General features: G+C 36.2%; 1 protein-coding gene across 1 annotated transcript in view; it reads left to right on the top strand.

Moving 5' to 3' along the window:
• The window catches only part of CADM2 (cell adhesion molecule 2), a gene marked incomplete at its 5' end in the record, with an annotated part of 92,095 nt that extends 71,353 nt beyond the window's left edge, over positions 1 to 20,742 (top strand). The window contains 2 exons of the mRNA XM_008935217.1: positions 17,680 to 17,805; positions 19,329 to 20,742. Coding sequence (XP_008933465.1) covers positions 17,680 to 17,805; positions 19,329 to 19,447 — 245 coding nt within the window. The remainder of the gene's footprint in view (positions 1 to 17,679; positions 17,806 to 19,328) is intronic.
• Positions 20,743 to 26,392: the final 5,650 nt, after the last annotated feature.

Raw genomic sequence — 26,392 nt, 5'->3', positions numbered from 1 at the left:
TTCCTGCATCTCTATGATTCAATGCTGATTATTAAGATAAGCAAATGAAATGGAAAAAATGGAGTGAAAGAGGTTTGTGTTCGTAGGGCAGTCTCTTATATTCCTTTTCCAGTCTTTCCAATCTCTTCTGTTTTTTAAAAATATCTTAAAATATTTTATGTTCTTGTATCAAAGATGTTAATAAGCACATAATGCTGTAAAGAAAAGTATGGCTTTGCTTTTTCCAAAATTTCCACAACCAATGGAACATCTCTTTTGTTAAAACTGATTTTCAAGTTTGTTAAAGTGTTTCACGAGATATAATCTGTTGAAATGAGTCATCTAGTTTTCAGGGTGTTCTGGGAATAAAAGGTTCCTGTACAATTTAGGTTTAATAACACTATTAAAATGTTAGCACTAGAATAACTCCCTAAACCTGTTGAAAATGAAGCTTGATTTTTTTATTTGAAAGAACAATTCAACTCACTATCAATTACACTCAGAGCTCATTGTGTTATGCTGTTATAATTGTCAGTCCTTTTATATCTCTGGCCTTTCTTTTAGGTCTTTAGAAGCATATTTTTGTTTTGATGCACAGCTGCTTGTTTCACAGAGGTTCTACCTCAGAAAGGAAGATCTGATATCAAAATGCTGTTGTCAGCTATGAAAAGCAATTACAGCAAAAGTTTTTTATGTTTCCTCAAAAGGCAAATAGGACATTTCAAAATTGTATTGGAGCATTACACAACATTCATTTTTTTCTCTTTAAGCAACACCTTGAACTGGTACTTTCACTGTGTCATGGATACCATACACATTGTTGCTTCTTCAAGGGACAATACTCTGAAGTTCTTACACTGTGTGGTATTTTACTCTTCAAGTAATCCTATACATATTGCTGTTGACATATGGAAAGTCAGATTCTGAGAACTGGGAATAAAAAAAAAGATAGACTTTCTCTAGCACTTCCTTCAGTATTTGTTTCTTTATGTGAGAGTAAACTGTATTTTTAACATTTTCCTTCACATGTCAGTATTGTAAACAAGGATTTCTGCAATAGCTTCCTGTCAGGCTGCACACACTTCCTTGAGTTTGTTCTCTGCTCTGAGACAGTGTGACAAATTTCCATTGAAGATTATAACTCTGGTTCAAGAAGTATTCTTGATGATACTGTGTTTAAATGTGTGATAAGCTATGACATAAATATGTGCATGATAAGCACCTGTTCAGTGCTTTTCAGAATGGTTTCTGTGTTCTTTTTATTAGGAAGAAACACGTCTTCGACCATACTGCACACAAAGAAGGTCTCAGAAGTAGTCTGTATTGGCTGAGAACCATCTGTTAGCCAACAACTCTCAGTAGTAGTTTTAAGTTGTTTAAAATATTTAAAACTTGAAATGTACATTGAGTCAGATAGGAGAAAGACTGCATCCTTAGCTACTGAAGAAAAGCAAGCATTAAGCATACATGCTGAACTGTTCATGGTTATGCCTCTGATGAGGGGCTCAGTAGTGACAGTACTTATTTAAGGCATTGGCTGCTGTAGTTCTTCATGGAGGTAATGGAAAACCGAAGCATTTGTTTCATTTGAGCAAGTTTTGTTTTGAGTGTATTTCATTAAAAGGCAAGTCAACTTCTTTTCTCTGCATCTCTTCTATGAAATGACAGACTTTTCTCCTGGCAAAAAAACCCAATCTTACAGTAATTTGTTTGACTGTCACCAGGCAGGTAAATAAAGCTTGAAAAGCAGAGGTTTCAAAGTACAAGTTTAACACTAGACAATGTGATACACATTTAGCTGTTCTTCTTAGCTTCTACAGATTGTCTTTTAATAACTAGAAGATAAATTATGTTAAAAAAGCAGTGCTCAGAAGAAAACTTTTGAAGATTTCACATATACTATTTTCTTTTATGTTCCCTTAAAAATGTTAACTGTCCCTTAAAAATTAGTCAATGAACTATAAATTCCTGTCCTAAGATGCTAAAATTGAATTGTTTAAACTGAATAGTCATGAAGGTAAATGAGTAATGTGCCCTATCAACTAAATGTAAATGTGCTTAAAAACAAGTTCTAATCAACTGCTGTGTCAGAAGTACACAACTCTGAAGAGATGCAAGATGTAGAGACAGAGATTTTAACTGAGTATCTGTATTCTATTGAACATGCAGTCAGGAAGCAAACTAATCACTACAGAAAGTAACAGAACATGTTAGTGATTTGTCTTTCATATACGAAGCATTCAAATACAGCGTTGTGGTTCATTCATAGATGAAGTGTTGTGGAGGAACTACCCAGCTGAAAGTAGTTTAGATCTCATTGGAAATGCTGGAGTATTCTGACAATGCCCAAGGTCAGATAATACCACTGCTGGTTAGCATACACTTGCTCATGCACGAAAGGGGGATGAGACAAGAGGTGTGTCACTGCATCTATCAGCTTAGTTATTTGCCCAGGAGGAATTTGCCTTTCTTGGGGCACCTAGTCAACAAAGAACAAGGCTGAATAAAAGGCACTCTGCTACTCAGTGCATGATGTTAGGCAGTCAGCTATAGAAGCAGAGGTCAGCTCTGAATTAGGCTTTTCAAGCTGTTCTTTGGGTACAATAACTCATTGTATACTCCAAGCAAGTTCCATTCAAAAGCTGTGTTTTCTTTAACTAAGGTCACAAAACTCTACCTTTCAGATAAACATGACTATTGGCTTCTGGGGACCTGACTTAATTTCTGTTTCATAGTGCAAAGGTAGTCGTGGTCATGGTGTGTAATTTCATTTTACTAATGGATGTCCTTATTATTTTCATGGGATTTCACCTTGTTTCACACATGCCAGAATTGCATTTATTGTAATATACCCTGTTAATGTCCACACTCCTAGTGAGACATAAGGATTCTGCTCCTCTTCATTTTGCATCTTGAATAAAATTCTCTATGGCTAGTACAATTTGTTTTGAATTCAATGTTTTCAAGTCTGTATTTAACATTCTTGGGGTAAAATAAATCAATGGGGCCCTCAGGCAGTTTAGGGCTAAAGACACCAAGTTTGTGAATTTAAAAGAACGTATGGGGCAGGGAGGTACACAGACAACCAGCTCAGACAAAACAGTGCTGCCTCTAGGCATGCACAGTACAGCATGTTAGTTATCCAAGGATGTGCTCATCAGGGACACATTTGTGTCACTGTCCTTTGGCTTAAGCCATGCTTTTGTGAACATGCTTCACAACTTTGTTGCTCGCATTTGACCTAAGATGTATTAAAGATATTTAAACGTGCATTTGGTTCTTGTCCAACAGGATTTATGTGGGTGCTTGTGGCACTGACAGTTGTATGTCAGTTGTATTTGAGCATTTTTCACGGAAAAGCAACAGAGACAAAGGATGAGGCTAGAGCTGTGGAAGGCAGGAGACCCAGAAAACTGTGTGGAAGCAGACTTCTAAATATAGTCAGGACACTACGTCGCTAGTAGATTTTCTGAGAAATTTTCCTCTTCTTGAAGTCAATTTACCAAAGAGGAAGGGTTTGAGGGGAGCAGGTGGAAAAGAGAGAAGGCTAGTGCTCTTCAGAATGTTTTCCCATGGAATTTGGAGGCAGAGGAAAGTTGCAAATCAGAATTTTTGCAGCAGCATTTTATCTCACCAGGTTTGTGGGGAAGATTTGGACCATATATTTAGTTGTCAGATTGTTAGATGAGGAAGTCCCATCAGAGCCCCTGCTGTGTTTGAGGCCTACAGTGTCCTTTGAAAGATGTGTGCTCACTGTTATTACATGGAGATAAGATGCAGTATATTTTTATCTACAAAATGTGTTGTGCATTGAATATCAAGTCTGAAAGGCAGAGAAGCAATTTCTGTAGTTTCTGGTTCTTACTCTGTGCTATTACAGAGAAACGCCATCCAGAATTTTACTCACATGACAATTTCTCTAGTGAGTAAAGAGATACAAGAGATTTCAAGTGAGTTGAACTTGCTATAAATAAAACTAGCTATTCCTGAGAAAAATAGAATTACTCTGTTTTTGTCAAGCTGGCAAAAAAACCTGAAATCCTCAGACTGAAAACACTGCAATTGGCACAGAATGCTGAAATTTTGGCTCATTTCTTTGCAAATCTAACCTCTCAGTAATTGTAAACATAATTTGATGGAAAGTCCATTGGAACAATTTGCTGATCTTTGAGATTCTTATTATGTATGATCTGTAAAACATTATCTGAAATAATCTAGCATGGATTTTTTTTTCAGAACAGCTGCTGTGACCCTGTTTTTGAGACAAAGGAAATAATTTCAAGTAAAAATAAGTTATTAGAGGAAGACAAGGCCCTTTATATCACATAGAGTTTTCCTCTGCCATCATACAGCTGCTTTTTGCGGTATAATTTCTAAAGTTTTATGTGAACTCCTGCTCACTGATTCAAGTGTGTCCATTACTGGAAGGTGGGAGAAAAGTAATTGGAGAGCCCGTTAAATTTTTGACAGTATTGCTATAACAGTGATGGCAACACTGTAAGACAGCACAGAAGGAACAGTACATCTTAGAGCAATAATATTATCTTAGCATCCATCTGCTGGATGCTGGTTTATTATTAACTCTGTTCATTTTAATATGCAGAAATCTGGAAAACCTCCTTACCTATATTTTTTCCATGTATTCTTAATTTTGATGGTTTATGATCCATTTCCTAGAATTGTAAAAAAATATAATTTGTAAGGAATCTCTGGAGATCATCCTGTCCAAGCCCAGACCTACGTCAGTTTGCTCAGGGCCTCATTCAGGTAAGTTCTGCCTATGTCCAAGGATGGAGAACTCACAGCATCGCTAGGTAACTTGTTCCAGTGTTTGACCTGCCTGTGATGAAAAAGAATTTCTTAATATCTAGTTTGAATTTCCAATGTTCCAGCTTTATGTCCCTTGCCTCTCATCTCTGTGCACCTCTAATAAGAGTCTGACTCAATTATCTCTTCTCCTTTCCATGCAGTAGCTGAAGATAGCAATAATGTTTCCTCCCTTAGCTCTCTTTTCTTAAGACTGAAAAAAAATTAATTCTTTCAGCATCTTGTCATACATTATGTGCTTCAACCGACTCATTGGATGTTACTATGTGTATGAGTGCAGGCAACCATTACTAGTTGACCTCTGCAGGATATGAATTTGCTGCTCTTTTTAATTTTTGTGCATTGTTCACCCCAAGATTGTCATGCTTAACATATGTGAAATATATTTTATTATGGCTTGTGTTTGTAGAGCTACAGTGACTTTTGGGACAATACTGGTTTATAATACCATCAAGATTTAACCGCTTATACCCTATGGCAGCAATGAAAGGCACAAATGTCCCTTGAGATATCGAACGTGTTCATGTGCTTGAACAGTTACTGAAGTTACTGAAAGAAATCACCGTACCTGTACACACCGTATTTTAAAACAGCAACATTTTATGGGTCTTTAATTATGATTGTTGTGGTTGCTTTTGTTGCTCAGTTTTCATGAAAACTGTAGGATTACCTTGTAATACCATTCACTGAAACCCTGAGAGGTAGAGGCAGATTTGCTTGCTTCATGTAATTTTAAAGTTCCAAACTGTCTAGTTGCATTTGAGTAACATACAGATAAAGGAGCTAACCTTTAAATGTCCTAAGATTTTATTAAATAAGTCTAACTACATAAACAAAAGTCTTAATAATATTTTTTTTAAGTTTAATTGTAATGCATAAATTATTTGCAGTTAGGAGAAAGTGGATAATGCATGGATGAAAAAGAAAACTGAAACCAGGAGATGATAGCTGCTCATTTTTTAATTATTAATTTTCTGCTACCTTCTTGTATCATCTGACATACATCTTCAGTGATACTACTATTAAAATGGAACAATTTCTCTTGTTAAATTCAAAGTTATTTATGAAATGAAGGGTATATGTCAACCTGTTTAACAACATCCCTAATACTTCTCTGTTTCCATAATCTGGAATTAGATTCATCCTATTTCTGGTTTATTCCCATATTTCTGTTTCTTTTTATCTTCTTCAGTTACCTGGTGTGAATTACTGTTAGTAATGTAGCTGTGTAAGGCTATCTTCTTCAGTCTCATCTCTCTGAAATAAAGGCATCCAGCTATTAATTCCTTCATTCTGCAAACATATGATAATAGACGCTAAATTTCCTTTATCCAAAGAACAAAAAATATATCCAACCAAAACTTGGCAAAAACTAAACCCACAAAAATCTATTTCACACGTTTTTAAATGCTGTTATATAGAATATTGTTTGTAAGGGCAAGTGAAGTGCCTGCCTTACTCCTACTACCACAGTATCTCAAAATCATTCATTGTTCTATAAGTCAAAATCATTAATTGTTGATGAATTTAAATATATTTTAGGGGAGCTGAGGCACAAACTAAAAAAACTCTTTGATAAATTGCACACCCAGGTATTTGTTGCATGGCAGGTATTTAAACCTGATTTTCCATGCTTATCCTTGAAACAACTAACCTTCTCTGAAGGACTGTCACCAGCATCACATCCTGGAGGGACACTTCATGAGGCCCTGGGCCTCACGCATTGCTGTGAGCAGACTAGTGAGTCATCACTAGACAGAGCAAATGTAAATTTTTAAGATTTGGCTGGACTGCAAGGTGTAAAAAAACCCTTTGCTTTTAAAGTACTGAAAAAGATTTTGCAGGAACAGGCCACATGCTGCCTCCTTGGCCCAGGTGACAAAAGCAGTGCTTTGATGAGAGGCTGCTGCCAGCAAGGACGACTCTGATTATGCGCTGCCCAGTGTCACTAGCTCACCACTGCTTCTGGCACCAGACCCAGACATGCTGGTGTCAAAGAGAAGCTGTCACAATGGGCTCTGAATTCATGAATCTCACCTCCACAAGAGGAGGAGCAGCTTGCTGAAGCTTTCCAGAGGGCAGGGAAGGCTAAAGACACTGCTTCTCACAGCTAGAGGAATCCTAGCTCCTTCTTGAGTTTATCTGTGTCTCATTTGGTAGCTAGCATCGTGTAGACTGAAGCTGGAATCTAACAGTCCAGTTCCAACACAACAGAAGCACTTAATCTTGTTTTAAGTCCTGTTTTCTGCATACTTACTCGTTTTTCTGAATTTAGGGCAGTAACACCATAAAGCTTAAAAGATCCACATTTGGCTTCAAGTGCTCAACCTTTCAGAAAGAATCTCTGTTTTTCAGCTGAATGTAGTATCTACTAGCTTTATGTTGGGAATTAAATTGTTATAGATGTTAGTGGGATAGTCATAACTAAAACATTGCTAACAAAAGGTTCTGCATCAAACGGAATGGCATAAGGCTCAGAATCACAGTTTTTGGAATGCATCTTTATTTTTAATCAGTTTAAGCATAGAAAATCCTTCAGAGAGAAATATCATGTCCATTACATGGCTATAATGTAAAGGGGACATACTTATTAGGAAGGAAAGGGAGAAAGAAAGAGATAAAGAAAAGTTGTGCAGCATTTGGAAGAGTTAATTCTAGCTTTGTTTGGAACATTGTTTTTTGCTTTCACATTTTGTGTTCATGCTTTCCTAAAGAGAGGGCTAAGCTTTTAGAGGCCTTTTAAGAGGAAATGTCATTTAATTAACCACTTCCATTAAGTAAGAGTGGATGCCAAGTGGTGTAGGCTAATGAGACAATTTAGGGTAGAGGGATTATATAGAAAATCTCATGCAGCCAAAACAGCATAAGAACTGAACAGGGAAACGAAGAGGAAGTCACTGGTTGGAATGATCAAACAGGAGAGAAGCGGAATAATTCTAGTGAAAAAATGCCTTGAGATGTTTCCAAGGCTCATGAATGCTTCCAAGAACTTTTACCAGACCAATGGCTAGAAGTAAACCAGTTTTAACCACTGCAGTACAAAGATGTTGTCCTTTTAAGAGCTGTAGATCAACAGCAGCTCTCTGCTGGGCTTTACAACAAGATTTTGAAGGATTTTATCTCTTTGCTGTGCAGCACGTGATCTACAGAGTGTCCTGGTACACTTTCTGGGCAGAATGAGTGTTCAACAAGAGTACAAATGTGCTACAGTAGACCAGAAATATCTATAATTTGCCTAGGGAAGGAAATTTGTCTTTAAAAAAAAAAAATAAGCACTGGTATTTTCAATTTTGAATGAATTTTGTGGTTGATCTGTGAGTTGTAAGCCTCAAGGAGCTGTAAACCATAAGAATGAACTGCTCTTCTAACCACATTTAGTTGCTCTGTGAATATCCCACACACATTTTTCCCCAGCCTTTCTTTCTTAACATAATTTTTTTAAAAGTCCTTCAGTTTTGTAGCAAATTTTGGCTCTCTACATAATGCAACCACCTCTTCAAGGAGGGGTGTAAAGTAAATGGAGAAATGGTGGCATCAGTTTCTATTTTCACTTGAATTATCTGTTGTTTCCTTTTCAGGTAGTTTGTTGGTATTTTTCTTTAATGGGAGACCCTGAATTTCCGTTCAGAGGCCTGTATTCTTTTTTTTCAGCAAATAGAATATAATTTGAAACTACTGACAGATTTTTTGAGGATTTTTCTGATTTTTAATGTTTTCCTCAAGAACTGTTCCAGCACACCACTTACACTTATTTCCCCAGTGCTAGATGTCTTTTTTACAGCTTTCCAGCATCAGGAACAGGTTCAGGCTACCATTAAATTGGGTTTGCCATCTTCAAATAGTGTGAGCACAATTGGCATTTAGTAAAATAAACATGGCCCCATTATTTCTTAATGCCTTGCTTAACAACTTTAAGATTAGACCACGTCTCACATACTCCCAGCAGGCAGCACTTAAACAGTGAGTAATATTTCTGTCTGCCATAGTCAAGTAATCCCAAATGTAAGTAATTTACGGGATGGCATTAGGGACTGTTACAAGAGACATATTGTAATATGTCACTGAAAATCAGCCTGCCTCAGCACGTTTGATCAGCAGCCAGATGGAGGCTTTTATCACATTTATTTAATCTGAAATATACATAGTAATTACAGTGGACCTCTGATTTTTTTCAGTCCTCCTTGGTGTCTCAAGAGAAGGTAGGAAATGAATCTGTCAGTTGCAAACTGGTGTGGATGTGACCTCCTTGGTAGAATCCGGATGTATTGCAGCTAGTGGTGCTGACAGCAGAGATCAGGAGTGCTGCTGGAAATGAATGCACGCTGCTCAGTTAAAAAAAGATAGGCCTATAAACCAAAAACTCTCTAGCTTTATTTTTTTATGAATACAAAAAGCCTTTGGGAAAGCAAAGACCAACCTCATTCTTAGCAAATCCATTACCAATCAATGTCATTAGACTCAAACAGTTTCTTTCTAATAGCTGGATGGTATTTAAGTTTAAGACATCTGAAAACAGCAAAGTCTCAATGTTCCCAGAAGAGAATTTGGTTAAGATATTGAATTCCATCAAGCCTGTCATTATTAAATGAGGAAAATATTGTTGTTCCATTACAGAGTTGGCATAAAGAATGGATAGCATTCAATTAAACCACTGGAAAAAAATGCTAATAAATTGGAGGTAATTTTATTGCTTGGACAGAAACTTACTAATGGATGTTGCCATTGTCCCAAAGAATTTACGTAAGATTTTATGCCCTAAGTAAAACAGCTACAAATGATGCCTCCCACATTAACAAGAGTGCTTACTTTCCTATCAATAATTTACTCTTCTATTACTCCGTGCATTACAACAGACTGTCTGCTAATGTCTCTCACATCTCTGTTTCTGCAACAAGCTGGGTCAGTCAAGAGCCTCTTTTGGATAAGTTACCCTAACTGCAAGTATGCCTGCCTAATCTTCTGGAGATATATTGACAGATAAAATATGCTATTAACTGCTAAAGATGAAATTCTGTTACAATTACTCATATTGAGTAGTCCCACGACAGATTAAATTGCTCTTCAGCATGAATAAGGTGTCAGATTCTGGCTGTAAGTAGCTGGTTTACTGGAGTGTTTTGATGTCATTATAGGCGTATAATTATTCTAATCTGATTTGGTAAGAAAAAATTGGTATGACAAGCATGAAGAATTCATTTGAACAATAGGTTTTCTTTCACCACAGAGTAAGTTTTAATTAGAGCTGTTCTTCAGTTGAATTAAAGCTGCCCTTCTTGGTTTTAAAACTCTCATGAACATTTCCAGTATGATGCATCTTGTGCAACTGTGAATCTGTTAATCTCTTTCTGATCATTATCCAACTATACATGTTCTCAGCTAACTTTATGTCTATGGCTCTGCCTTGGTGAGAAAGCCTTCTCCTTCCTAGCTTCTGCCATTAGAAGCAGCTTTGTCTCTATCTCTACAATTCACCAAACCTCCCTATTTGTTTCATACCATTTCTCAGCTGAAAACATGACTTTCTTGCACTGCTTACTTTAGGTAGTATTTATTATTTGTGCTTTGCAATGGTACTGATTATCTCTGAGAAGCCATCTGTGAGGGAGTTGGTATAACAGATGGTGTAAAAATAGCGTGGCAAAAAAAGTCACCATGGAAACATTTATACTATCTAGTATGCTTAAGATACTGGGACTTACTTAAGGTTAGCAGCATAACTTTCTTAAATGCTTTGAGTGATGACTCTCTTAGCAATCTCACCACTGCTCATGATGTGTAATTGTGTTGATAAAATGTTGCTTTTCTCATGGTGTGTGAAAGATAAGATGGCCAGAGACCACCTGAGTGCCTGGCCCCAACCCCTGCTATGGCAGGCAGCAGTAGATGCCTACCCAGAGGAAACTTGGCTGGGCACATGCTCCACACTCCCTTCCCACACAATCGCCTTCAGATTCTCTCTAGCAAACCAAAGTCTGTAGGAAGCAGTCAAAAGCCACAGCTATAAGGTTTGTGAGGAGCACAAGAGCACAGAAGGAAAGGAGCTGAAGAGTACATTGGCATCTCTAGTTTCTGTGTTAATTAGAGAATGGTTCATTATTTATATGGATAATTAACTTCTAATGACAGGAAAAGGAGTCGTGTGTATGCACACACACCTACTCCAGCTGGTGCCTGTCCTTTTTTTGATGAAGAAAACCAAGAAGAGCAGGGACCTTCCTATATTTATTGATGGAAAATCATCAAAAGAAAGATGACACATGATTTATTTTTTTTTCCCCACAAGTTATGTTTCTTGATTATCTACAAAGGGATGAGTTCTTCCTTTTTCCTTCTCCCCTCCCCTACACCTCTTCCCCTCCTTTTTTTTTTTATATATATATATTTTAAAATAAGTTTTTAATAGGCTTCAGTTTCCAAACTTCAATTTGCTTTCTTTTGTTTTCTGCAATGAATTCACTGAGCATTCTGGAACTTCAGAAGAAGATGAAAATGCAAATGCTGGAAGCCGTGTTAAGGCATCACAGCCTATTGCTGCACCCCACAGTCAACTCGTCTGGGGAAAGAAACTTAACAGAAAAAAAGTCTACAGTCATCTGTGCCAGTTTCTGGAAACTCTTTCTGAAACTCCTGTTTCAGTAACCAAAAGTTATAGCTGGACAGGCTGCAAGTATTTCTTTAAATCCTGAATTTACTTAATTACCCTCTACAGAAAATAGGATTTTTTGATGTTGAAAGTTTGCAGATTTATCTTCTTTTTTCCTAAGACAAAGTATTAAGCAATTAATGAGTTTATTGATGGACAAAAATATAATGTTGTCAATAAGAAAAATCTTTTATGTGCTGTAATTAGAGGAATTGTTCCCTTCAGGAAATGGAGCTTTTAAACCAGCATTAAGAAAAAAAAAGAAGAAAAAATTTAAAAACCTTTATAAAAAACTGTGTCAATGACACAAGGCACAAAATCTGTAACACAGCTCTAAGGACTCTGAAAAATATTGTTAAACTTTTTATCTTAACATTGTAGGCATACAACTCCATTACCAGCATTGAAAAAAAGAAAATTTACAAAATAAGTAGGTATGGTTAATACTTTTATTTACCTTTGACAAGGGCTACCTACTTACAAATATACATCAGAAGACATTTGGGGGTTTCTCTCCACTGGAAGAAGTCTTAGATTCACGAGAATAACAAGAACACTTCAAAAGAAGCTGTAGGTTCAGCTGCTGAAACACTAGTGTGTGACTTATATCCTTCTGGGATGTGGGCTTTACTTGGTAGGAATGTATATATGATTTGGTACTGTGAAAAAAAACACTTGCAGGAAAAATGGGGCAAATGTGCTACTTCAGTAACAGGAGAAAAAATAGCTAGCAATTCCTTTGAAGTTTTACAAGTAAACTTTTTTTCTGCCTGTCTTCTCTACGGTTGGTGATGTTCTACTATTATAATAGCAGTTTATATATGCTGTATATTAGTACACTGTTTTGTTCTTCTTTGCTTCAGGCACTGAAAGAATAAGAAGCTTGTCACATATTTTAAGTTCAGAATTGGTTAATAACAAAACACATTTTCAACAAATTTCACAACCAGCCCCTTTGGGCAGCTACTCTTTGCAATTTAAATGAAGGTGCAGGAACTTTCTTTTCCCCTTTAACAATACTTTCACAAGTTTCACGTACATGTATTTTAGTGGTTAGCAGTATATTACAAAATGAGATTAAAAGTACCTGTTTCAGCACTCCAGGCCAGGCATGGGAAATTGAACTCTGGGGTGCCTGAATTAAGATGCTGAAATGGGTAGATTCTACTTACCGACATTTATCACAGACAGCACTACTGCCAGTTTTCCTAAAGCAAATACCTTGTCAGCTATCACTTCAGTCCTACCTCCTATCCATATTATGAGTAAATTCCTATTTTAGTCTCTTTTCCTCCTGATGTTAGACAAATCATTGAGGGGTTTTGGGTTGGCCTGTTTGTTTGTTTAATTTTAGTTTTTTTTACAAAGCTTATGTTTGTGGGGCAGTTAAATATTATATAGACTCTGTGGCTAAATCTGGTGCATTTTAAATCTAGATACATTTTAAAAACCAAATTTGTTCCATAAGCTGCAGAAAGAAATCTCTGGTTTCCAATGAGATTGTACCTCATGGCTGACAGCCTTTTGAACTGAGTTATACAAATACTGCAATGTGAGAAGGAAGAGAAGCAGAAAAAGTGGGTATGAGGGAAGTGGAGAAAGGTGAGTTGGGAAGGGCTGGGATGTTATAAATGCCACCTCACCATGTGAAAAGTTTCAAACAGGATCTGTGCCATATTGAACACCAAAGAAGAGAAAATTTGATTCGTGGGCACAGATTTTGGCTGAAGCTTTAGTCTCTTTTAGGTTTTTTCTAAAGGCTTCGTTCCTGTAGATTCTTTGTTAAGATATAGAATCCCTTGCTGGAGTGGTTCTGCTTTCCTTTAACAATTGATTATTCATTTGATCAGTAAAAGTGACTGTAGGCTGGTGGTTTCTGTACTTCTCTGAGAAATAGGACATCCCTGTTCTTTTCCCAGACTTAAGGAACAGCAATTTATGAATTATACATCTGCTTAATATGTCTTCATTTTGTGCATGCTCTTTAATCTCTGAAGCAGATCAGGACCTTTATTTCTGATTTTTCTTTTGGTAGAAATGGTCAAAATAAATCATTATTTTGGATGTCTCAAACTTGCGTACATCTCATGCTCAGAGTGATTTTCTAAGCGGAAAAAAAAAACCATGCTAATAATGTTTTGTGATAAAAGGGGTTACTTGATCATATATTCCCCAAAATATGCCATTTCAGCATGATAAATGTGCTTGTTCTCCCTTTACTTGGGAAGGGGTCATCTGACCCTTTTCTGCAGCCTACTCAGTGAAGTCAGCTGTACATAAATAAGAAGGAAACTTATGCAGGAAGAAAATGAAATTAGATGAATAATTAACATATATTTTATGGAAAAGCATGAATAACTTTTCCAAAATTTCTCTGCTTAACTAATGTATGAAATCATATAACAATATTCTACACTGAAACTTTGTCAACAGGTCATAAAAATCACATATCTACTTATTTAAGAGGTCTGATATTTATCTTATCTGTTTCATTGCTTAATGGATGACAATTTTTATTTTTTTTATTTTCCTTTTAGTCATTTAAGTGTGTTATTTCTGTAGGTTTATGAACAAACAGCAATGGGCAAATCTCAGGAGCTGAAAGTGGGTTTAACTGCACAGCATTTTGAAGAGGCTTCCTAAATGTAGGACAAAAACAAATAAAAAAAGAATAGTGAGCTTTTGTACCATTATCTTGCTACAAGATTTCTTTAGTCTCATCAAAGGATGAAATAAACAGAAAAAGAAATTATCTTTGATGAAGATCTAGTCCAATTACAAAATTTCAATTTCACTGTTTTAGGTCATGAACCTGTGCTTAAGCAGTAAAAAACAGTTTATATTTAAAGTAGGAACAAAGTAATTTTTTTTTTTTTTTTTTTTTTCATGGAAACAGCTGTAATATAAGTATTTGTTGCACAGTTGCATACTTAAGATTTCATTTGCTGGAGTTATGTGTGTGACAGAGTAGGATTTACCTAGTAAAGGCCATGAAGCTGATAATGGGAATCTAAAAATAATCTGAAAGCTGTTGTATTTTTTTTAAAAGCAAACTGTGGAGTGATCGGTGCCAAAATATGTACTTAGCACTTTCAGGAACTTTAATGGCAGTTGTGAATACAAATGCCCAGAATGCCTGGATATTTATACATGTTCACTTAATAAATATCTGAACTAAAAAAATGGCATGGTTTCCCTTGTATTTCTATCTTTCAGATACTGTTCAGGCACATTTTGACATAGTAATTATTTATACAATGATAGATAGCCCAGATCTATAATTCACTCATGGGGCTTAGGTCATTTTTTGAAAGGCAAAAATATAGTGCATTACTCTGTATGCATAATATAAAGCATATTTATATTTAATGCTAGTATTATTTTTCTATGAGGAGAGTATTTCTCCGAGGTGTACCTCCTGTTCAGAATACTGTTTATGTTGTACAGATTTTCATTCTGAGATGAAAGAATGCTTTCTTCCCAAGAAAATGTTAGCCACTTTTGAGGATCTTCCATTATTTTCTTCCCTTCCATGTATTCCTTCCTCTTCTTCCTTTCCTTTTATTTTAACAAATAAATTGTTCTGTGATAGTATAACGGTAATAGGTCTAGTACATGCTTTTTCATGGACAAACTTGTCTACAAATTCTTATCAATACAATCAATTCTTATCAATACAGTCTGTCTTTGATACCAAATTGAAGAGATTGTAGCAGAAATACAATACTACCTTTGCATTCCAATGAATACTGAAATTAAATTTAATGTTAAAAATTTCAACCTATAGCAGCAATAGAGTCTCATTAGGTCGCTTCATGTAGTCACATGGTAGTCAGAGGACTGAGTTATGACATATATAATATTACCTGAGGATGAAAACACAGAGCCATATTCATCTCAGTATATTGTGAGGATTTTTATCTATAATGTTTATTTAATCTCAAAAAGGAGTTATGTTGTAAATCTGGGTATTGAGCTAAGGCTGTACACTGCAATCAACTTTTCAAAAAATGCCTTTATAGAAAGTGCTGAGCTATCCCTTCTCTGGATTATACTCTGTATCAGGAAGTATATTATCCCTTAAAATATCTCCTTTCATTCTGTAATTTTACTGCCAGTATACTCAAAGGAGTTACCTTTTAGTGGGAAAACATGTTTATGCTGCTCCTGGACCAGTAGTGGGGAAGAGGATCTCCTGCAAGTCACATGCCGTACTTGGGGACATTGGTGCTCCTGAATACCCAAGTGGGTGCTACCTTTTTGCTTCAGGGAGGAGGTTTATGGCAACACTGCTACAGACACCACAGAAGGAAAGATTTGCTAGATGAGTCAAGCAGGCTGACAATCCTGCAGCAAGCTGTCGCCTTCCATTTTCTCAAGTGAGCAGTCACCTCCTTACTCCCTTCAGAAAACAGAGCTTCTGCAAGGTGTGGGAAAGAATGGTTGTGCATTCCAAGCTCTTGCTTTGGGGAGTCAAGACTTCAGCTGTCTTGCTTTTCCCTGTGAGACTGCTGGCACACAGAGCTTGGGGTCATTTTTAATCATCAAAATAGAGCTGATTTCCCCTTGGACTGATTCTGTGTAATCAGTGTAGTGCCACCAAAAGTAGCACTATGCCAGGAGGTTCATGGAAATGGAGAAGGGGGCAGGTACAGCTGACTTTATAAGGTGTTTCTAGCTTTTTGGGGGGCCAAGACCTACTGTTTACCATCATGTGCACAGTACTGTGGCTGGCTTCCCCAAAGTCCTCTTAGCAGCCAGAAAAGAAAGATGTGGGAGCTCGGAAAGCCAGCAATAAGTGACAAAGCCATGCCTGATGGGTTCAGTGACTTAAGAGCAGAACTGTATCTGTGACAGTGGAAATACTACTCTGTGCTCCAGCAAACTTGAAAGTGTGATTTCAGTATGTCTGACAGTTAACAAAAGGAGGAGAAAACGTTAGTCTTTTATTTCTATGTAACTTTATATTTATGTACTCTTGTGTGCATGTAGCTCTATCTACACATCTTACTGTTATACAGTGTTCCTGGTCAGCAGTATGTAATTATGGTATCATGGTATCACACCTCCTCAGCATTATCAGAAGCTCTTCTATCATCTTTACAGACTTACCCTCTTTTCTGTGTAAATATTTTTCCTCCCTTTCCCTTTTGCAAAACAAAGAAGTTGTTTGCAAACTGTTTGTAGAATATAAGCAGCACCTACAAGGGAAATGCCCTTGAAGCAGTGAGAGTAGTCTGATTGCAACATACAGTACATGCTAATAGTATCTTCAAAGAATTAATGCTGCTTTGTAGCAGAGGCATTTTGATTAAGACAGAAATCTTACCATAATCCTTAGATAGAATTTTTACCTTCTTTTGCATATTTCAGGTGAGTCAACAGTCAAAGGTTGTTGGTTCATTATTCAAACGCTCCAAAGAATTACTCACCCCAAAGTAGGGCCATTTCCCAGGATTGTCTCTTTGAACTTTTGTGAAGGCAACAGAACAGGCAGATGACCAGCACCGACAGCTTGAATCTGGCAATATTCCTAGCACTCTGCACAGAGTTAATAAAAAGAACCTGCTAATGCATTGTTATATGTATTACAGCTTGCTCACATTGGGTGTTAATTGAGCATTCATAGTAAATTCACAAACCCATGACTGAGACTAAATGGTGATCTCTCAGGTTGCCTGATACCTTTATCTGACCAAATTCATGCAGACTCAGCCATGTGCAGAGTAACGTAGCACGGCTGCACTTTATCTGCCTTTTTATTTCTGGTGCAATAGGATAGGAATGAGAGGAAGAGAATATATAAGGGTTTCCCACTGAGAATCAGTTCTATAAATTATGTATTATGCAGACACTTTTCTGCTGATGCTATCTGATCCCCAATTCTCAGTTCCTTGTTTTTCCATCTATAAATAGTTATGGCCAGGTTTTCAGTTGTAAAATGACGACGACAAAACCAGAAAACCTTCCCATTTAATAACCTCTGCCAAAGAAGAATAAGGTAATATTTTTCATAACTGTGATGTCCTCAGGGCTTTAACGATCTGGAAATACAAGCAGCACTATGTTGTTGATAAGATACTGGTAGTAAAACTGGGAATAACCACCCTGAATATTAAAGAGGGAAATGCCCTATTTTCAGGATGATTGGTGTAAAACTTGGTGTTGTGAATTTTCCTGTCATTTTTTTTCTGTGTAGGACCACTTTTACTTTCTGTTTCTCCCTCTAGATCCAAATGCTTTGGCTGGACAGACCGGACCTGACCATGCTCTTATAGGAGGGATAGTGGCTGTAGTTGTCTTTGTAACGCTATGTTCTATAATTCTCCTTGGTCGATACCTGGCAAGACATAAAGGTAGGACAGACCTAGTGGAAGTTCAGTGACTTTTAGAAGCAAGGTGTGATTTCATCTGGGAGTGCTCTTCCCTTTTACCTGCCCCCATCTGCTAAATATTTGGACAAGAAATCTCTGTTCATAGACCAAGTGAGGTCCCTGTGAATTTTACCCAGTTTTCCAGTGGACTGGCTGAGTCAAAGGACATCTAGGTACATGCCCAAGGTCATCTTGTAAGTCAATGGTTTAGAGGGACTAAGAGGTGAGATTTCCCCATGGTTTTGAATATATATTGAGCGGACAAGATTTTTCATTTTAATAAACTGTACTAATACTTCAGGTATATGTTTAAAAAAAAGTATTAGAAGCCAGTGGTGACTTTTCAGATGAGTGGCTCTTTTATCGATGATCCCAGTGGAATAAAGGGTTCATTCTTGGGCCAAGCTTTACTTTATTCAGAGATTTCATTGTAAGAATTCTACTCTGTTCTCAATCCCAACTCCCTGCTATGAGGGATAAAAGGTATGGGGTGACACTGACTTCTGACTAAGCTTCTCTATGATCCTATTGTGACCTAGTTAATTCTAAAATAATTTCTTTATATTTAACCACTGAATGGCTTGTAGATCTATTGTTAAATCTCAGTTGATTCTGTACCCACCCAAGTAATTTGAAAAAAAAAAAAAAAAAAGAAAAGAAAGGATTATTATTGGTACTAACTCATTAAATAACTCATTAAATCTCATTTTAGATAGGCTATTCATATGGTTAGCAGATGTAAGATGATCAAAACATCTTAGTTTGATTGGGCTGTTGGGGGAGAAACCAAGATTTTTTTTTTAGCTACCATAAGTGGGTCTCTTTTGGTTTACTTTCCTGAACTAGCAGTTATACATCTTATGCTGACAAAAATAATGCCTTTTACAAAGGGGAAGTTGAGTGTTGTACACAATTCTTTTTATTCATATCCTGAGCATAAAAATATCTGTGATAGTATACTGTGAGCGGGTTCAGATAATAAAACTACCTCCATTTCTTAAGTCTTTAAAATGACTGCGATACAATTCTGTAAAATTAAAGTATTGATGCAATCAAGAAAAAATAGAAGTACAAAAATAATCCTTGGCCATTAAAAAAAAAAAAAAATTAATCATTTATGAAAAGCTAAGTCTTCAAAGCTGGTTTGTTTTTTATGGGTAGCTGTTACATGAAATAGCCAAGATTTTATTAATTATTCTATAACTGCAAAATTTATTGCATATTACTGCAGTCAGATACATTTTTTTGTTAAAACTTTTCCTTAAGTTGTTGCGGATATACTGGAATTTCTGTATATGCATTATCAATATTAAAACTATAAATAGTTCTTAAATTAGAAGGTTGAGCATACCTGTATGATGTATACTAAAACTGTGTAAAAAATATTTGTCGATTCATGAAACAATTGAGTCATTGTTAGAAATGTGCTTTCTATAATGCAGCATAAAGCTAAAAAATCCCTAATCTATTTTTTTTTTTCTTTTCTGTTCTACTGATTCCTATAGGAACATACTTAACAAATGAAGCGAAGGGAGCTGAAGATGCGCCTGATGCCGACACAGCCATTATCAATGCAGAAGGCAGCCAAGTCAATGCAGAGGAGAAAAAAGAGTATTTCATTTAGATGCAGAGCTAGAATCTTCGAGTTTTACTTATCAGGCTGACTGCTGGAGAAAACTGGCTATCATTTCTCAGAATTCATTTCTGCCATCTTCTGCTATCTTTATTAACTCACCTGTTATAAGTAGCCAGTTTATGCCAACAATCAGCTGTTGACATCGTCATTCTATAATTACAGTATCATGCATAAAGCAGGACATTTCTTATTGCCTAAAATTCATATCCACTGCTCTCTTAACATACAGTGCTTGAATATACAGCCTTAACAATGTTATCATCTTAATCCAAGTTTTCTACATTTTTAAATGTTATGCAGCTTTTTCTTTTCCAGTTTTCTTTTATCATGCCTGTAGGAGCGTGTCATAGAACAATATTCATAACAAATACTATTAGGTAAGGACCTAATTTACTTACATAAAATGTTAAGTCTAAGATTAGAGGTTTACAAAGAATGTTTTCTACATATCTATCTATAATTCAAAAAGCTATTTGTTTTTGAAACCTATGCCCTAGGAAACAATCTGAAATTTTTTTAGTGTAGTTTCCTATATGCTTGGATTTGGTGGAAAAAATCTGTAAATCCACTGATTTTTTTGGCTTGTTTTACTTTCTTTTGTTATGTTTTAAATGGTACCTTGACAACAGTGCCATGTTTCAGTGGTAAAAACATGCTGAACAGCTATACAGATTCTGCAAAGTTAGGTAATAGTGCTTCGTTTGAAACAAATTTGTCCTGCCCCTTCACTGCTTTTTGGGATTGCAAATATAAGAGAACTTTCTGACTAATTTCTGGTTTTATAATTTATTTGCTTCACATGAACTCACCTGCCTACTCAAATTTGAAGTGTTCATGGGGCACAACTGCAAGGCATTTTAGTATCTGTATATAGTGCATATAATAAATTCAGTTAAACTTTATTTGATATATATTTAACTTTTTTGGCAGTAGCTAAGTCAGTCACAAGCAAGCATTTTCTAATGTCCATTAAATCCCTTTAGATATGACTCAGATCAATATTCTGAGTAGATAACATGTATTAGTATTTTTTGTCTGTATGTCCTAGCACTGTTCAGCAGCAAACTTTTCTAGTTCTTGTTATTTTTTTCTTTGTTATACAATGGAAGCACAATGTTATATGGAAAGGTAGTTTTAAGCTAACAACCAGTGCACAGCCTCAGGTTTTAAATTACAACCACATTTGATTACTATCCTTAAAAAATACTATTGAGTTGCTAAATTTCTCAGTTTTTAATTTGGCAGTTCCAGAGCTGCTTCTCTATGTTGGTTTGCCAAAAAAAAAAAAAAAAAAAAAAAAAAAAAAAAAAAAAAAAAAGGAAAAGAAAAAAAATAGAAGTGTTAAAACAAAAGATATATGTTTTGTGTATACAGTAAATGGACTAATTCTTTATATTAAATTCCTGTCTATGCATTTTGTGAGGTACAAACATGTCACCGTGAATGATAGAGAATTCCTGCCATGCTTTTAGCTCCACAGTGAAAGTCTCTGTTTGGATTATTTCTGAATTTTTTTTTTGTGTAATTGACAGCTGGAAAATCACATGCTCTTAAAAATGACAACAAAACACTGTAAGCCCATTGGCTTATTTCCTCTTCCAATGAAATAAAAAGGTTGCCATAACAGCTCTTGGAAATGATTCTACACTGGAGAACGCAAGTTAGTCTGGCCGGAGCTTGTCTTGCTCCTGAGTTTTGCACCTTTGACAAAAGAGTATTTCTCTCTGGTTGCTGTACTTGTGAAGCCTAAAAGCATGATGGTCTGCTGTAAAGGACTTTCTCCTGGGACTTTATTTTTGTGTGGGGAAGGGAGTTTGGGATATGACATCATGTAGTATGGTAAAATGGAAGATAAAGGTGCTGTCAGATTATTTATCAGAAGAGTATAAACCTTTTAAGGACAATACTAGAGTATTTTAATTGTTTTTGTTGAAGCATTTATCTTGTTAATTTCTAAGAAAGAAGGGTGACGTCAATCAAAGCAGCACTTTTTTTCAAAATATACAGACATAAATAATATGATGTGGTTGAGTGTTAACATAATAAATCATATACAGTATGACATTTTAAAGAAATAAGTCTGCATTGATGTGATTGCATGCTTGTTTTTACAGTTCTCTCCATACCCATCTGTGGAAAAATGCAATAATATGTTAATATAATATGGTAGTTTGAGAGAACCAGGTAGGTGCTACTAGACACATTGAAAACTAGTATAGGTTTACAAGATATTCATGTCTTTCAAAACATACACATGTAAAAGGCTGGCAAAGGAAGTCATTCAGTTTAATACCAAAAATATGGGTTCTTGTCACAACAGTAAGTTACATCAGTAGAGTATAACCTACGGCGAGATTTTATTTCAGGACCTAGGGCCCAGTTCAACTAAATATTTAAGCACTTACTCAACTTCAGAAGTTGGAGAAGCTCCATTGGACCGTAAGGCACTATTCATATGCTTAAAAATAAGTGCTTCCCTGAATGAGGGCCCTATTTGCTCAAGTGGAATTCTCCACCAGTATGGTGTTTACACCTTTTTTTCATTCTTCCTAACTCCAGCTTGCTTGAATAGTAGGGTTGTTACTTGAACCATTACCCAACAAAGGTCAGGTAGGACCTTCAAAAGCAGGATTTGCCTTGGGGTAACCATTTCAAACCATTTTCTCCAGTGACATGGAAACAGCATTTAAACTTTGCAAAACTATATAAATTGTACTGTTAAAAATAGGCCATTTCATTGGTTTTCAGTTAAAACTTCTCACATGTGCTCATTTTTAGCATAGTTGATCTTCCATTATCTCACACCTGGTAATGTCCCTTGCATCTGTGCAAAGCAGGTAAGAAAAAAACCCACACCAAGCATTCTACCTGGATAGCACTTTGCAGGCCTGTCTGATCTTCACGGGTTTGAATTACTACACTAGGTGTAAAGAGGCATCCCTCTTTTTTATGAGCGGAACCATGGCTCAACACTAATGATGTTCAGTAGGCTAAAAGCCAATTGTCTGTTCTCTTTGTCCAAGATCCCATTCTGAAATGCCATTTTTATTACGGTGTGAGGTATCCAGAGAATGTGTAAAATGGATGCTCTGAATGGGAACAACCCTCGCTAAAATGTATGTGACATCTTCTCCCACATGTGCTTGAAGAGTAGTTTCCTCAAGACCAGGTAGTTAGTTTCTGCCAGTGTACTGTTTACAGTGTCAGTTGCTGATTATTTTTAAACCTTTTGATGTAGATTTTTCTTTTTTTAATGCTTCAAGAACATTCTCATGATTTGAACAAGAAAGCAGTGCATCAGAAGACAAGGAGTGCATCCTCCCACTCTTCTAGTGTCATCTGACAAACAAAGAAACAGTTTAAGGAACCTGACGTTTAACTTGAGGCTCAGAATTTAAGCTAGAACACTTTAAAAAGTTTCCACATTACTTAAGGATGGTTCGTCTTGCACTGAGACTCCCTCTATAAAGGAATACGTGAAGAAAACCAACTTTTCTAAATAAGACATGAAAGTTAACATCTTGTGTATTTTCATTACATTATAATATATATAGCTATCTCAATGAAAAGAAAGGACAGAATCATCTGTAATTATGTAATTCATGATTGTAACAGCACTGAAGTTACCATGTACGCACATGTACAGTAGCTATTTCAACAGTTACAGTGTAGTTACATGTAATTCCCTGTAACATAGCAGTTATAGTGTAATTTAGTGCCACTTATTGTAAAGTGTTACCAAAAGGAAAATGGAGTTCTTACCTTTACAATTCCATTCAAATTAAAGGTAAGTTTATTAAATTAGCACCATAAATCTGATATTGCTTTTCTCAATTAAGGAGGTGATTGAAAATTTCATGTTCACACTGCAGCTTCCCCCACCACTTATTCAGACTCCTCCAAGTGTCTAATTTCTACACTCCTAGGAACTGGTAATTTGTGATGAACATACCAAAAATCCAGCTTCTTCAACTTTAATTGAATAAGCTAATAGAGAAAAATAAACAGCAACAACAAAAAGAGTAATGCTTTTTATTAAGTGGCACAAAGTACACACTAAAAACTATGCAAAAATATAGGTAAATACAGTGTACTTACATGTAAGTATCTTGTACTTGCTGTGTATGGATATTGGAAAACCGTGTAATTATAATATGCATTTTGATTATTCCAAGCAAGGGGATGACCCCTAACAGTCACAAGGAAATACTGGAAGGTACATACACAAGCAGTGGATATCCTAATGCAATATGTGTAATTCCTCTACTTGCAACGACAACTAATTTATAAAAATGCTTATACCACTCCTCATTCTCACTAGCTTTGCTTCACATTTCTTTGAGGCCCATTAAATATCACTGAAACACCATTAGGTAAAATAAGACACTGACTCCGCTAATGGCTTTGCTGCCAGCACTCTGTACGTCTGGCAGCACTGTTCTGTAATCTATTTCTGGCTCAACAGCACAAGTTTCCTCTTTTTTTCTGTCCTCAAGGGAGCCTAGTATGTTAAGATGCTGAAATATGTTGTCATATGCCCTGGTATTTTTAGCATGAACAACAGAGAAAAAGAGAGTGAGCTGCATTCTTCTGACCCCTATTTTGCTGAATCACCTCACCTGGAATTTCCGCTACTTGCTCAGTAACACCAGGTAATCTTAAATTGTAAGTACAAAATGCTTCCATCAAAGTACAAAGGATGCCTTTAATGATAAAGCTAACGTTTTGTAAACGTGAAATTTTGTATTGCTGATCTTTTTACCTCTGGCCATTTTTCCATCATACCTTTCCAGAAGGAATGCATTGAAAGACAGGTAACATAGAATAGCAAAAGAAGAAAAGGATATTGTAAGTCTTCTTGTGGTTGCCATTGCTATAACCCTCCCTTGTGTCCTGTGTAACAGGCAAACAAATGTATTTAGCAACTGCCATTAGCATCATTCCACACCATACTATTCCTAAAATATGACATCTACCTCTTAGTCTAAATACTAGCTATGAGATATTTGTATGCATTTTAAATACTGTTGACTCTTTGGTGTAGTCTTGAAATGAGATCACTGTATTTTTTTTTTCTGCTAAAAGTAGAGAAAAAAAAATGTTGTCAGGTTTCATAATTCTTGCCCTGTGCATTACTAGTTTTGGGATAGTTTCCGCTTTTAACAGGGCATAGGGACACAGCCTCAGCGGGTATAAATCAGCTTCACTCAGCTGCCTTAAACGTGGGCCAATTTACACTGGCTGGGGATTCATCCGAAACAGCTTAAAAATAAACGGCTATAACATGTCAATATTTAGTCAACACTAGATAATGATGTGCAATCCAGCGGCAACACAGTTCTTTCCTGTAAGACATGCAGGTTTGAAGAGGAACTTTTAGAAGCACATGCAAGCTTTTGAATTAAATATGCAACACCAATACTGTTGAGATATTCTGACATGTCTCTTACTTATTTAAACATAATATTGCCAGGGCATGTTTACATTAAAAACACTGAATGCATGGGGGACAGGGAAGGACTATTGCAAACAGTAAGGGAAAATTAAATGGATAAAGCAGCCTTTGATGTCAACAGAGCAGAGTAGAAACTCTTATCAAGAGTAGGATTTCCTACATGTTTTTTCAGAGTGGACCTAGTACCTCTAAAGCAAATGGGAACTGTCTACTTGGCATTAGCAGAAGCTAGCACAATTCCTTCTTGCTATCGTTGAATCTAACCCAGCACTCTGCACTTATTTTAACTCAGGAGGAAATAAGGATACAAACATGGTTTAACAGCACACTTCTGTATCACTCCACATCCTCAGGATGCTCCAAGCTTTGTGCGCTTCCAGCAGCCCTTAAGGGAATTCTTCCAGCATCTAAGAATCATCTTGTTGCCAAGCCATGTTCATTTTCTTCAGTAATGTTTAATGTACTCACAACCAGATGGAAGATGGTGTGGAGCCAATGTGATGACTCTGCAGTACTAGGGGCTCCCAGAGCCTCTCAGATGACAAAAAAAAAACAAAAAAAACCAAACTCTTCATGGCTTCTGTGTTTATTCTAGGTCTGCCCTCTGTGTTCTGTGTCTTAAGTCATTTACTCTCTGCTGGGCTAAAAGCAGTAGTCTAATTGGAAAGGAGGAAGGAAAAAAAGTCTGTCCTCTAAAAGGAGCAGTCTATGTTACTCTTAAGGAAAGATTCAAGGATTTTTTTTTATTTTTTTTTTTTCAGGTGCAAAGAGAAGCCTGTTGAGGTCAGCACTTTAACACTTTCCCTTTGTGTAGGGTCAAGCCAGCAGTGTTTAATGTGTAAGCTCTGATTTCACATTTCAGCACAAACTATAGACAGTCTTACCCTGCCCTTATGCAGAGTGCTGAAAATCACTGATGCTATTTTTTTCTAAACATACTCATTTTCTTAGTTCTATTCTACAATGAAAACAGTGAAGTGTTTTCCTAATGGGTTCAAAAGGAAGGGTTTTAGAGTAACAACTTATACAGAAAATAATGATGATCATCGACTGTTTATGTTGATTGTGAAGAGAAGGAAAATAATTGCTGGACTGAATTCTTTATCACTTCCTCTTTCTCTTCTTTCTATGCATATTGATTAATGTTAGTAAATATACAGTTGCACATGTTGTCCTTTTACAGTGAAATCAGATTTGCTTATATCCCTATATAGCTTCCACAGAAATATGCAAATATAATCTACAATCATCTGCTTCTGCCTAAACAGTGAGCCAAGAGTATCCAACTCATGGATTACTGAATTCATATATGTCCTGCTGCCATACAAGCTGGGTACAATATACTTACTGATTTCAGAAGAGCAAGGCTCAAGTCCTTAATGCATGTTTGAGTTGCTGTTTAACTCTTGCAACAGAATTGTAAAGCAATCTTTGTGCATCCTTTACTTTTAGCCTAGATATTTTATAACTACAAAAAC

This window comes from Merops nubicus, unplaced genomic scaffold (genome assembly GCF_000691845.1).
Source record: "Merops nubicus isolate BGI_N331 unplaced genomic scaffold, ASM69184v1 scaffold3542, whole genome shotgun sequence".
Taxonomy (NCBI): Eukaryota; Metazoa; Chordata; class Aves; order Coraciiformes; family Meropidae; genus Merops; species Merops nubicus.
Note: the sequence above shows the minus strand (reverse complement) of the source record. Positions and strands in the feature narration are given on the sequence as shown.